Source organism: Macrobrachium nipponense, chromosome 8 (assembly GCF_015104395.2).
Source record: "Macrobrachium nipponense isolate FS-2020 chromosome 8, ASM1510439v2, whole genome shotgun sequence".
Lineage (NCBI taxonomy): Eukaryota > Metazoa > Arthropoda > Malacostraca > Decapoda > Palaemonidae > Macrobrachium > Macrobrachium nipponense.
The window spans coordinates 116,474,713-116,488,791 of NC_087203.1; the positions used below are offsets into that span (position 1 = coordinate 116,474,713).

Sequence of the window (14,079 nt, forward strand, 5' to 3'; positions counted from 1 at the left end):
TAAAAGTCACAAATACTGGATGTGAGCGAAACAAGGGTAAACAAAGCATATATACACTCAAGTCAGTTCCAAGGAATATATGGTTTAGGTGGGTACATTTCAATATTCAAGTGTCAAGGGAACTTAGAAGCAATAAGAATATAGTTTAGCCACAGCTTGGGAGTAAGGCACGGTCAAAGCAGAAGAAGAAGGAGGAAAAAAAAAAACTTTAAAATATCTAAACATCTGATTCAATGAAAATGTGATGACAAATAAAATAGTGGACACGAATTTGAGCACTCATGAGATAGGGTCGTCGACGTATGATTCATCCCTCCTCTTTCGTTACCAAAGATTTGATATAGAGTGAAAGGAAAATATCTTAAGGTTATTTATAAAACAAACCATATTACGTATATTTGTTTTAGATAGCACACATATTTCAACATTCGCTTTAACTGCTTGCTATGAGCAGTCAAAGAAAGCAGTCTCATAGGGACTAGTTTCCTCAGCAGATACTTTGATAAATATCTTTACTTCTCATCAACCATTTGCTGTGTTAATTCGTCATTTCTTAGCGTTTCACTTCGAGCATGAACTTCGACAGAAAACAGGAATGCAGCATTAACAGGAGCATCCAGAGAAAACGGGAATGGGGTAACTATAGTAGATTCACATCAACCGTGCATTTGATGTCTAGGCCAGACCCTTACGACGCTTCTGATTGGCTGTTGATAAGCCAATGACAGGGCTGGAAACTCTCAGTCTGTCTCGAGAGTTCACATAGGCAGAATGTATGTTCCACCTGTCTTGAGGGATAATTATATCCCTCAGGAGAGGTGGAACATCGATCCTACCCATGTGAACTCTCTCGAGAGACTGAAAGTTTCCAGCCCTGTGATTGGCTTGTCAACAGCCAATCAGGAGCGTCGTAATGGACTGGCCTAGACATCAAATGCACGGTTGATGTGAATCTACTATAGTATCATAACCTCCTCTTGAAAGACTTTAGGCAGCTTTATGATTTCTTTCGAGTAATAAATACAATTTCATTGTAGCCTGGAGACGGACCCTCTACTACAGTCACCACAAGTCATTCCTCAAGACTTTGGCAGCCGAGTCCACCATGTAAGTGACAGCTTTCAGGTGCTGGGCGAACACTTCCCAGCGTCGCTCTTGTTCCTCTTGGTCGAACATGTTAATGTCTTCCAGAACGTCCGTCAGTCCGTTGAAAGCCTTGTTGGAGAAGGTACTGCTCATGGGCGGTGCCACCACGACGTGACTGTAAACAAAAGAACATCAGGAGGATAAGAGGAATGATGTAGTTCTGTCAGTGTCATGAACATGTTAACAACTTATCTCCTACATATCACAAACAGAATGAGAACATCGGAAGGATAAGAGGAACAATGTGTTTCAGTGTCATGAACATGTCAACAACTTATCTCCTACATATCAAAAACAGAAAGGAGAATGTAAGAAGGATAAGAAGGATGAGGTGTTTCTGTCAGTGTCATAAACATGTTGACAACTTATCTCCTACATATAACAAACAGAAGTGAGAACGGAAGAATAAGGGGACCAATGTGTCGCTGTCAGTGTCATGGACACGTTAACAACTTATCTCCTACGTATCACAAGCACAAATCAGAACATCAGAAGGATAAGAGGGATGAGATGTTTCTGTTGATGTCATAAACATGTCATTAGTTTATCTCCTACACATCACAAACAGAAGTGAAAACATCAGAAGGATAAGAGGAGCGAGGAGTTTCTGTCCATGCCGTGGGCATGTCTGCAATTCATTTTTTACATGTTGCAAACAAATTGAAAAAAGTCAGCGACTGCACCTGGAGAGTGAACCTTTGGCCAATGCTAGATAATCATGTACAGCCTTGGGTAGAATTACCAACAATTAATTTTCATTGTCTTGTATTCAGCCTGTTTGTGATGTGTGAGCCATAGGCCACCAACAGGTGTTGATGACATGTTTCAGTGTAGAAATGAAAATCTTGGCAATATCTTACTATAATTGGCATTATGTCTGTCCGTCTGTCTGTCCATCTGTCTGTCATTCAATCACGGCCAAACAGCAGGTCCAATGGGCATGAAACTTGGAAGGGTTAAAGTGGGGACCCCTATGATGGTTTATAATGGGGTTTCATCCTACCTTCCCCCACCCCCCCTTCGAAGGGGGTGGGGGTAAGAAGGGACTTCCTGAAACGGAGCTGGTTATGCCTGTGAAACGGGGCTGGTTATGCCCATAGACTTAGTTAGTTTACGAATTTATCATACATAATTTCTGTATACATATGTTTGCTAGTATCTTAAACTGACTCAACCTTTGGTTAATTTATGTAGCTATATTGATTTGATATAAGAGCAAACTTATTATTTCTTCAGAAGAGTAAGTTCTTACTTGAAATCCGTCCTGCCCGGGATTCCATGGGGATCGATGAACGCTTGCTCGACCATCATCAGCTTGTCATTGGCTCTTCTCACCGCCAGGGGGCTGTTGCAGAGTTTGGGAATTTTATAATTAATTAAGATTTTGTTAAATTTTATTATAAGTTCATGAAGCAAGCTGAATTTTGTCACGTTCCAATAAAGCTATTTCTGGTATCAGTAGATGAAGACATTTACGACTAGACGGAATTACATATATACATCTTTTAAAGTAAAATCTAGCCTGGGCTCCTTTTTGATAAATGTACCTGGACCTAAACAGTTTTAGCAACAGTGCTTCTCTGAGCTGGCAATCCTATTATCCTTCTATGAGGAGACTTGACCATGTCAGCTTAACTAGTGAAGAATAATACTCCTATTATAGTCTTTAGCATCATAATCAAGTCTTCTTTGCAAAGAACAGTCTCCGTCCTTACTTGTCAGTATCTACAAATGCTAATTTTTCTGTCAATTCCTCCGCAGCCTGCCTGAACTCCAACACCGCCTCGCCGAAGTGTGCTGCAAAGAAAATAATGAAATTCACTTCCAGCTCAAAATTACGAGTGTCTTTTATTTCTGAAAGTGAAAGGAGGAACAGTTAGATAAAATGGATTTATATAAGAGTTGCCATAATGATGTCGTTTCATTTGATAAAATGATGGACAATATCTGGCAAAGTTTCATGCAATCACAGATGCACAATTTAAAAGTATGAATAGGCCTATATATAGAATCTACTGGTCGCTGTTTAACAGGTGCAAATCCAACAAGGCGTGATCCGACCTCAAGCTTACTAGGGGCACATGCTAAAATCTACGGTTAAATAAGAGCGATGTTTAACCAACGAAAATTTAAATAAATACACTATGTTTTATTAGAAATAAATGTTGTGTACTCTTTAACATGCACATTATATATTTTTTACATTTTCCTTCTAATAAAGAAATCATAAATATCCTATACTAAAATTCCTGTATCTTTAACTCAACGCGTAACACCTTATCCAGACTTTTTTATGCTTTCCTACCCCCCAACAAGAGCAACAACTGCAAGAACAACAACAGCAACAAAGTAGTTTGTAGGCTTACTCCCCGAGTAAGCGAAAAGTTTAAAGAATTCAAGAAATAAATAGGACATAATAAGTACTATAATTACACACCAATAGTCAAGCTAGAACACAATATTCACTTCATCACAGCAAAGATACAAGCAATATAGTGATGTTATCATTTATGTTCTTCATCAAACAGTTGCTTGTTCATGCTTTATTTTAAGTTATTAATACACCCTTGAATTGTTTGGGTTTTGTTTATTAAAAGATCAAAGTACAGTATACTATTTATACAATCTCCCGTAGGGAGGGTAGTGTCGTTTTTGGCTTATGTTGTTCTTAATTTTCAGTTTATATCAGGGGTGCGATGGGCCACAGCCTGGGGTCTATGGTTGCACCTCTATATTCCACTACCCTAATAATATCCGAGGGCTCTTTTCAAGGTGTTTACCGTTCCTATGAGGACAGCGATCTGCACCTCATTTATACTTGGGCAAGTACCTCCCCTTATACTGTACCTCCTTTCATATTCTCTTTCTTCATCTTACTTTCCACCCGCTCCTAACTCTTGATTCATAGCACAACTGCTTTGAGGTTTTCCTCCTGTTACACCTTTCAAACCTTTCACTGTCAATTTCCATTTCGGCGTTGAATGACCTGATAGGTCCCAGTGCTTGGCCTTTGGCCTAGATTTTATATTCAACTCAACTCTATTCACATTCCCATCTTCCGTCTCCCTTTCCACCCTCTCCTAACAATTATTTCGCAGAACAAAATCGTGGCTACAACAACAAAAGGTCTACGGGAATAACTCACCCAAGGTCAAGTTTGTTTTGGCGACGTGTTTACCTATGGCCAGGATGACCTCTTGGTAGGCAGACGTGATGTAGGAGCTGTAGGCCATCAGGGATAACGGTAATAGCTGGGGAAGAAGGTGCGCTATAAATTTATTAACACTATTACAGTTGGAATATGAAAGACAGCTGGGGAAGAGAGTGAGGTATGAATTTGTGAGCTAAACTACATTAGAGAAATGAAACGTTATTTGCAGATCAAATATTTTGGGGTCAACACATGTAAGTCATTAATATTGTTTTATGGAATATTTATATTTCATATATCTATCAAGTAAAAAAATTCCCCTTCGGTTAACATAAATGAAAATATATTAATTCCGAGGTAGAGCGAATTGGATATGATAGGACTTTAGTAGCTTAATGCATGTATATGAATCACGGTGATGTGATAGAAATAGAAATTCTTATATATATATATATATATATATATATATATATATATATATATATATATATATATATATATATATATATATATGCATAGGCTACTCCTTTCTTTTAGTTTTTCCTGATGCTTTAGCTGAATGTAATATTGTCACACGTTATTTAGTGGCATACACACACACACACACACACACACACACACACACACACACACACATATATATATAATATATAATATATATATATATATAAACTATATATATATATATATTATATATATTATATATATATCTATATATATATATATATATATATCATATATATTACTCATCCAGATAGATTAAAACCTAAATCGTAAGAGCTCAGTCAATTTATCAAGAACACTTAAAAAAAAAAATACCTGAGCGTCCGCGAAGCTGACAGCTAGCACGGCCCAAATCTTGGTCAGAGCTGCGTGAAATTCGAAGTCTTCGTCGATGTCTACATCTTTCGAAACTGCCGTTCTCTGGTTTAAAGTCCTCTCATTCACGTCCTGTACGTGATAGATAAACAAGGCGTGATCCGGCCTTCAGCTTACTCGAGGCGCGTGCTAAAATCTATACAGTCAAATAGCGCGTTGTTTCACCAAGGAAAATTAAAATAAATACGCTGTATTTTATTAGAAATTATTGTTTTGTAATGTTTAATTTTTTACCTTTTCTAATAAATAAATAACAAATATCCTATCCAAAAATTCCTGTATCTTTAACTCAAAGCGAAACACCTTTTTCAGACCCTTTTAGGCTCTTCCATAGGGCTATCCTACCCTCCCAACAACGTAGTTTGTAGGATTACTTCTCGAGTAAGCGAAAAGGGACACAGATTAAAAGTTGTATATACTATCATTTTAACCTCCTTGGTAAAAATTTGAAAGGGAAATAGTCCCTGAAGTAAAATGCCAGATAACATCCAGTTGGATTTTACTCTTTCTTAGATATGTTGATATAGGATTGGCAAAATAGGAGTTATTAAAGTAGATTATCAGAATCTTTAAATTTAATCTTTTTTTTGTAGGTTCACTGTACTCGAGTTGGAACATATTTCTACTTCTCTAATTTTGTGACATTTCCTGTTGATTGGATTTTTTTATAAATGAGTTTTCAACTTTTCCACAGGACACAGATATCTAATGATTTGAATGTTTTATAACACTAATTTAACGTGTGCAATGTAGAGTAAAACTTAATAAATAGCAAAATAGGAGATATACTAATTAAAAAGTATAATTTGTTGCGTAACATGTAGTAACCAGGCTTACGAAATTCTAAGTACAATAAGTCGAAAGCCTTACAACTTCGATCATTATCATAGACACCTGCAATGAGCTGCAGGTGATGCAGAAAGTAATATTCCATTAGTTTTCGTGGGGGTCCCAAACCATAAGGGTCGTGAATTTGAAAAAACTATGGAAAGGATGGAATATGAATAACAAAATATGTAAGGTAGGTAGAAAACTTACTCTGCTGTGTGTGTAACAGATGTCCAGGGACGGGATGCCCAACTTGTGCTGGAAGCCTTTGTAATCGCTCTCTGCGTCTATTTGGTGGAGTCTGGATGGGAGAATTTAAGGATATCAGAATATTTATGGAAAATTTATGGAAATCCACATTTTCTGTGCCTATCCTTTTCATTGAACTGTAATTACAAAGTAATAAATAATAATTTTTTGACAAGTCTTTTTTATATATAAATTTTGTTATTAAACATTAACATCAAGTTAAACATTAACATCAAGAGTGATAATAGAAATATGATGTATACCTATATATGCAATGACATTTTAGAAGAAAAGGTCCAGTTTTGGGAAAAAAAGAGGCCCCCCCATAAAAAAATAAAAGTGTCCCCTTTTTCCTCGTACAAGGACTTTACCTGGGGGTACCAGGATGATTATCGTCAGGCTGGCGTAAGGCCCAGGTATCGTAGACTGTCAGTCTTCCGGCGGTGATTTCGTCCTCATCCGGGTTAGGTACCTGGAAAAAAAATAGCATTTACTCTTGGGAATGAGACACGCATAAGTTCTCTGAACCGATTTACGATACGGAATTTTTTTTTTTTTAATGGCATTTATTCTCGGGAATGAGACATGCACAGTTCTCTGAAAAGATTTACGATACAAAGAAACGTCTGTATGCTCGCTCGAGTAACTCCAAATGGCCCCAACCCTGTGTTCACGTGACAGCGCAAAATTTCGGCAGTTCCATTAAGAATCTCCTGAACCCAAACTTACTTTGCCGGCGGCATCGAAGAGGACTTGAGCCAAAAGCGGCGACGATGCAGCTCTGAAGGTGTAGTTACCTGAGGAAATAATATTATCGTTATTCTCTTTCTCTTCAGGCAAGAAATAAATAGAATGTGGAATCTAGCAATCCTAGTGCTTTCCAGCAGTTGGGAAGATAGAGATGCTTCTCCCAAATAATCATTCTTTGGTCAGAGGAACTTATTTCTGGTGATGAAAAGATAGAAATTCATTTCGCGACTTCATTTCTCGATGTGGTTCGGATCCCACAAATTGAGCTGAACAGGTCCCGTTGCTAAGTAACCAGTTCGACCCTAGCCATGTAAAATTATCTAATCCTTCAGGCCAGCCCTAGAAGAGCTGTTAATCAGCTCAGTGGTCTGGTAAAACTAAGATATACTTAACCTATGGACCAAAGAATGATAATTTATTGTTAAATAGTCAATGAATCTTCATATATAGTAAGAATGCGTATATTTCTTTCATAGAAAAGTTGTCTTATAATTTCTGATGTAATTTTCGCTTTTTTTTCTCTGCACAGTAAACCACTCGTTTTAAATGATTTTTTATATCGGAATTAAAAAGCAGTTTTGCTTTGTATAAAAATATAGAGAAACTGGCAACAGAGCAACCGGGTAAATTGATAACAAATAAATCCACATCGGTAATATTCCAGTTATGATAAGGTCGGTAACTTAGAGCCCTAGTATCCCAGGACTCACTTATAAGCGGGTCCTGCCTACGTACTTGTATATATATATATATATATATATATATATATATATATATATATATATATATATATATATATTTATAGTTCTAGTGGCGGATTTAGGGGGGACCCCACCTGGTTGCTTGCCAACCCCCCAAATGGATATGAATAATAGAACATTATTTCTTTCAATAAATCATTATTAGTAGCAAAAATTGTGCTTAATTAATTATTATTCAACAACAACCACTAATACTTTACTCTGTATATATGTGTGTGTCAGATAATCCTAAGTGGGCCCCCCTCCCCTTCCACCCCCATGAAAGATTTCTAGATCAGCAACTGTATACTATATAGTTCCTACCTTCAATTGGCGTGTCGACATTCAGGTAAACAACAGCCCGTCCGGCCAGCAGTTTCGCAAACTCCTCCGTCCATTCCGTGGAGCCGATTAGCCCGTACTCCTCCGACCCCCAGGAGCAGAAGACAATGGAGCGTCTCGGTCTCCAGCCTGGTAACCAGGGACATCGTTTAATAATAATAATAATAATAATAATAATGAACGAAACAAAAACCTCTCTCAGTTTTCTTCTAAAGATTGAAAAAGAAACCCGCAAAATCATTGTGCATAACTTGTTTAATTGTAAGTATTTACGTATTGAGTAAAAAAATATGTAAATACTATCAAGTAAACAAATGTACGCAATGATTTTGTGGGTTTATTTTTCGATAATGATATTATATGGGGTTGAAGGCCATGGCTGCACCAGCGGCATTCAGTTTGTATAGTTTTCTCTATTTTTCTGATAGTTGATTTTTCTAGGCTAAACAGTACAGAACAATTATTTTTAATAAAATTAGCTAATTTTTTTTATTTGCGTTGGTGAAACAACGTGGTCAAATGCACGGTATGAGAGAGAGAGAGAGAGAGAGAGAGAGAGAGAGAGACTCTAGTCTGACTGGATGATTACAGAGTAAAAGCCATAGGCCTATGAGTTTCAAAGGCGTTCAGTAGCCTGACAGGAATGAGACTGTAAAAAAGAAAGACTCAAGTCTGACTGGATGATTACAGAAATGGTACATGTACTTATGTCATGAATTATTTGCTATAACTTTCCAGGTCACCTTAAAGCTCCGTTAATAAGCCTACGATAAGTCAAAGAAAGATCAGCTGAAGGACATACAACTTTCTGGTCTCTTAGCAAGTTTCAGAAGCGAGGTGGTTTGGCCTATACCTATTTTTTCTTTCCATACGGCCTAGCAACATTAATACTTATAAACACAGCTAGATGGACTCGTGAATCGTGGTCTTGGAGGCGCTCATTTCTGGGGGAAAACTGTTTTCTTGACAATATAATTCATCTTATACAACACATGCAAGAAAGCATCACAGTTCATTGAACTAAATAAAAAGAAAAATAAAGTAGTTATAGTAGATTCACATCAGCCGTGCATTTGATGTCTAAGCCAGTCCCTTACATCGCTCCTGATTGACTGTTGATAAGCCAATGACAGGGCTGGAAACTCTCAGTCTCTCGAGAGAGTTCATATAAGCAGAATGTATGTTCCACCTCTCATGAGGGATGCTTTTGAAAGACGTATCCTTCAGGAGTTTCCAGCCCCGTGATTGGCTTATCAACAGCCAACCAGGAGCGTTGTAAGGGACTGGCCTAGACATCAGATGCACCGGTGATGTGAATCTACTATAGCAAGCTCTCAACACATTACCTGTCTCGTTCTTAAGATCAAGGAGAACGCGAGACACCTCAAGCATGGCTGCCGTTCCTGATGAAGGGTTTATCGCACCAAATAGCTTGGCATCTCTGTGGTTACCAGCAATGACATATCGGTCTGTGAATGTAAGACAAGAGAGGGAATGGTCCAGTAAATAGACAGATATAAATTCAGTATGTGATAAGCTCAAAGTAGGTTTGATTGACTGTAAAACTCTTTCAAGCTGAGAATGAAGAACGAATTCATATCTGTTCACAATGGTATCCATTAGTTACAGAATACTGTCCTTCATGCCAGAGTTAACAGGAGAGTCAAAGTTTTATCCCTCTTTCCTATGAGTTAGCAAAGAGATTCTTTCATTCAGAAATGGCAACAATGGTCAGCTACTCGATTCACAACTGCTGTTATCAAGCATCTGATAGCTTGATTTACACTGGCATGTGCCAAAGGAACCTCGGCCATCGACACCAGATATGTACGTGGTGAAAATTGATTTATTACGTGATACAGTAAGCAAACCTTGAAGAAAATAGAGAAGCGTGGATGCCGGATGTTAAATTTTGTGTAATTTATTTATTCTGGATCCAACATTGTAACTAACAAGAGAAGAAAAAATAACCTTCCAATAAACCTTCCAACTTCCAAAAAGCAGCAAATTCAAAGAATGCAGAAAGCAAGGACAAAGAAAGGAAACCCTTTTCAAAGGAAGCAAAAGTCAAACTAACAATAACAACATATCAGAAGTGCTTGACTCAATCACTACAGATAAACAGAAACTTAAAACAATTTTCAGACCACGTACCTGGTTCCTCAGACCCCTCAATAACACCAATAACATTGTAAGTTGTTGTCTGAACTAAATAGACGTGTACTTCGAGGCCTAGTTTCCTGCCGGGGGTGATAAATCCTGGACCTATTTTGTACGTAGCATTGAAGCCTCCTTGCCATGCCATGGGAGCTGTCAGTCCTCCCATCTGGCTGAAAGAGTTAAAGAGAATTGGTGATGAGGAATTTTTAGGGTGCGTCCACACCGCAGCAAAATTTGCCCTGAACACATGCTGGCAACTTGCTGCTTACATACCACAAACGGGTATAGAACTATCCATGAGTTTTTGACTTGTATTCTGCCTGTTTGTGATTGTACAATCAGCTATCGATAAGTTTTTGACCTGTTTGTGATTGTACAATCAACTATCGACGTATCTTCATGGCATGTTTTGCTGTGGTGTGGACGTACTGCAGTGAAACATACCCTTAACATGTCGATAACTCTTTGCATACATATGAGAGATTGAATACAAGTTAACGACCTGACCTGTTGGTAGTACTAACCAGTGCTTCATACAAGTGTCCAACGTTCGGAGAAGGTCAGTTGACGTTTTTATTTTTATTTTTTTCCACCTATTTGTGATATGCATGCGGTAATTTACCGTCACGTATCTATGACATGTTTTAATGTAGTATATAGGCATAGAACCACCCTTAGGGTAAAAAGGCCCTGTTTATCACACTCACTTGTTATGCAAACGAAGTATACTGTTTCAATGGGTGTGGAATATTTTAGTATCATTTGGAAGATCTTACCTGATGATTTTCATAGCATCGTCGTAACCGATTGGTTGAACAGGTATTGTGGGTAACCAAGCCTTTGATACCTGGATATGTTGACCGTGATCTGGAGGGAGAGAGAGTCATAAAAATGGAATGAATTCATGAAATGATCGATGAAACTGGTTTGATTTCTGACCGATGGTATACTTTAGGCACTCTTGGTTAAATATTACACACACATTATCAACAGGAGTAAGATTTGATGGCTAAGGAAACTGTCTAGTATAGATTATATGATCATGGAATAATTTACCGTGACAGGAGTCAAGTTAACTACGCAAAATCATTCATTTTACATATATCTACAGACTGCCTGCATAAGAAACAATAACCACTAACCAACAGACTGCAAAAGAGGTTTAAGTATATCTCCATCAGTCAACTGAGCGGACCCAACAGACGAAGCTGAGATTGGTAAATGTAGAGAATCTGGGTATGACTGTATTCCATTGGGCCCGTAGATCTCAGGGTCAGGGTAGAGTACGACTCCCAGTGCCCCGAATCTCTCCGCATTTGATACCTGGAAAATCAATTGTCATTAGACAGTGAGAGAGAGCTGATGGAGGCTCTGTCCTCGGTTCTAGTCAAGAACAGAGAGTACAAAAGAGAGAGAGGTAGTGGAGGCTCTGTCCTTGGTTCCAGCCTAGAAGAGAGAGGAGGAAAGAGAGAGATGATGTAGGAGAGAAGAGGCTCTATTGGTTCCAACCAACAGGTCATAAAAAGTAGGAAACGGGAGAGGTTACAGAGGAGATGGAAGAAAAGGAATATAAGAAGCAGAAGGAGAACTCACAATATCAGCTTTGAAGGTCTCCCGGTATCTCGTAAGGACGATTTTTCCCTTGACGTCGATTCCTCTGCTCTTCAGGAACTCGAAATCTTGCATCCTCCCGAAGTGGACGTAAATGACGTCGCCCTGAAATCAATAAATGAGAACGAATGAAGATTGAAGAGTCAAGGGTTACTGGCAGTAAACAGAACAGAATGATGTCCTTCTGTTAAATTCGTAAACTTCCTCCCCTCAGAATAAATAACCCCCTCTTCACCCTATCTTACACCGTCATTAATACACTAACATTCATTAAACGGCTAGAATATGTTTCACTCCCAAGTTTTATCGTATTCTTTAGGTGGTTAAGTAATTAATTGAAAGCTGTGACTTTGAAATTGATAACACCTTCGAATATTCATTTTCCTGCCCTACGTTTTAATGAACATCTTTATTTTTAGCTTCAATCCCCATTTCGCAGTGTTGCCTGTCAATTCATTTGCAACACTTTAAGACAAACATTACTTTTGTGTATACAGTTTGTTTTAATATTACAACCTATGGCCGTCTGTAAATGGTATGCATCAAATCGCTTTTACGGTTATGAACCAAAGTATTGATCTATACCTCATTTCTTCAGTATATAAAAGATAACAATAAAAATAAGTGGTAATTGTAGTGTTATTGCGAGTATAGGAAAAAAAATAGCTACGATTATGATCAATTCAGAACAAAGAAAGAATAAAAGTAACGACGTCTAAGTTCCAGTGATTCTGGACGTGTCGCTTTCTTCATTTCCTTTTACTGTACCCCTGTTCATATTCTCTTTCTACCATCTTACTGTCCACCCCTCTCCTAACAGGTGTTTCATAGTGCAACTGCTTTGAGGTTTCTTCCCTTCCGTTACACCTTTCAAACCTTTGACTGTCAAATTGCGTTTCAGCGCTGAATGGCCTTAGTTGCCCCAGTGCTTGGCGTAGTGCCAAGAATCTATATATACATCAAATCAAATCAAATCTGCACGAACCTTTATATCCCTCGATACCGAATACGCATCGGCGTCAGGGAAAGCGTCCGGTGAGAACTCCTTCTGAGTGTACAGTGGTTTGATCCATCCCTGAGCTGACCAGGCTACTTGTCTGTTCGGGTTTATCAAGCGCACCTGCAGTTACAAAGGAATAAAACTTCTTAGAAATGCCTTTTTTATATATATTTAATGCTTTGTGCGTATTAGAAATGCATTTTTTATATATTTAATACTTTGTGCTCTGATCAACGCATTTTAACTTTGAATTTGTTTACGAGCTAGAAGGAATGATGTTACTGTCCTTGTTACTGATTGTATTATACTTAATTCAGAACCTCTCATCTTATGAAGAGGCTTACTTGTACCTGTTTTAAAATTTAGTTTAAAAAATAAGTCTTAGAATGGGATTATGAAATTCAATATCCAACATTTACCTAAAATAGCTTTAGGATGTAATTATTATAATCAAAATTGACCTAAAATAATTTCAGAATGTAATCATCATAGTCAAATCTAATAGACTTTACAATGAGTCTTGAGTCTAACTCTGTGTTATGAAGGTCTGTTGCAACACAAACTGAAATTCCAAAGCCATTTCATTCAGTAATCGGGAATTACTCTCTCGTAACTGACCACGTTGGGCGTGTCTCTTTTGGGGTATGAAATCAGAACGTTGTAGGGCACCAGGTGTACTCCGTCCATGCCCTGTTCCTCCCAGGTTTTCTGTACCCAAGTGGCCTTCCCCCTTTCTCCTTCTCTTCCCCCTCCGGTAGGATTCGAGGATAAGTATCTGAAAATAATAATAATAAAAGCTATATTAATAGAAAATATGGGATCTGGTACGGAATAAGATATATCTAGCTTCTCCCTTAGAAATCTAAGTTCCTCAAGAATAACTAAGATAAAACTGGAAAAACAAAATGAATTATACACAAATTAAAATCAGAGGATTTATACGTATAGGGCACTTCGATAATTGCTTTTTAGTCTTTATACTATAAAGGTTGTTCAATTTTAAAGGTACAGATTATTTGCATTTAAAAAAGCCATGTCAGTTATGCTGCTACATTAGGTTACCAGAATTAACTGTTCACTAACCTGTTATGGCTCCTAATGATTTCCGGATCGACTTCGTCTAGGATGAACTCTTCGACTGAATATGGAGAAGGAGCTGGTTGTTCGTCCAATAATTCAGCAGATGTTTGATTTCGTTGTTCGTCCAGTAATTCGGCAGATGT

General features: G+C 37.9%; 1 protein-coding gene across 1 annotated transcript in view; it reads right to left on the bottom strand.

The window, feature by feature from the left end:
• LOC135222974 (putative N-acetylated-alpha-linked acidic dipeptidase) overlaps window positions 1-14,079 on the bottom strand; it is a 47,139-nt gene continuing 33,060 nt past the window's right edge. Inside the window, exons 3-19 of the mRNA XM_064261455.1 lie at window positions 13,940-14,079; window positions 13,475-13,631; window positions 12,842-12,976; window positions 11,839-11,961; window positions 11,388-11,568; window positions 11,022-11,112; window positions 10,240-10,415; window positions 9,432-9,554; window positions 8,068-8,214; window positions 6,983-7,050; window positions 6,625-6,725; window positions 6,215-6,305; window positions 5,117-5,248; window positions 4,292-4,397; window positions 2,862-2,943; window positions 2,399-2,491; window positions 1-1,261 (exon numbers count right to left, since the gene is read on the bottom strand). The exon at window positions 13,940-14,079 is cut by the window's right edge and continues 239 nt beyond it. Coding sequence (XP_064117525.1) covers window positions 1,063-1,261; window positions 2,399-2,491; window positions 2,862-2,943; window positions 4,292-4,397; window positions 5,117-5,248; window positions 6,215-6,305; window positions 6,625-6,725; window positions 6,983-7,050; window positions 8,068-8,214; window positions 9,432-9,554; window positions 10,240-10,415; window positions 11,022-11,112; window positions 11,388-11,568; window positions 11,839-11,961; window positions 12,842-12,976; window positions 13,475-13,631; window positions 13,940-14,079 — 2,145 coding nt within the window. The 3' untranslated portion in view covers window positions 1-1,062. The remainder of the gene's footprint in view (window positions 1,262-2,398; window positions 2,492-2,861; window positions 2,944-4,291; window positions 4,398-5,116; window positions 5,249-6,214; window positions 6,306-6,624; window positions 6,726-6,982; window positions 7,051-8,067; window positions 8,215-9,431; window positions 9,555-10,239; window positions 10,416-11,021; window positions 11,113-11,387; window positions 11,569-11,838; window positions 11,962-12,841; window positions 12,977-13,474; window positions 13,632-13,939) is intronic.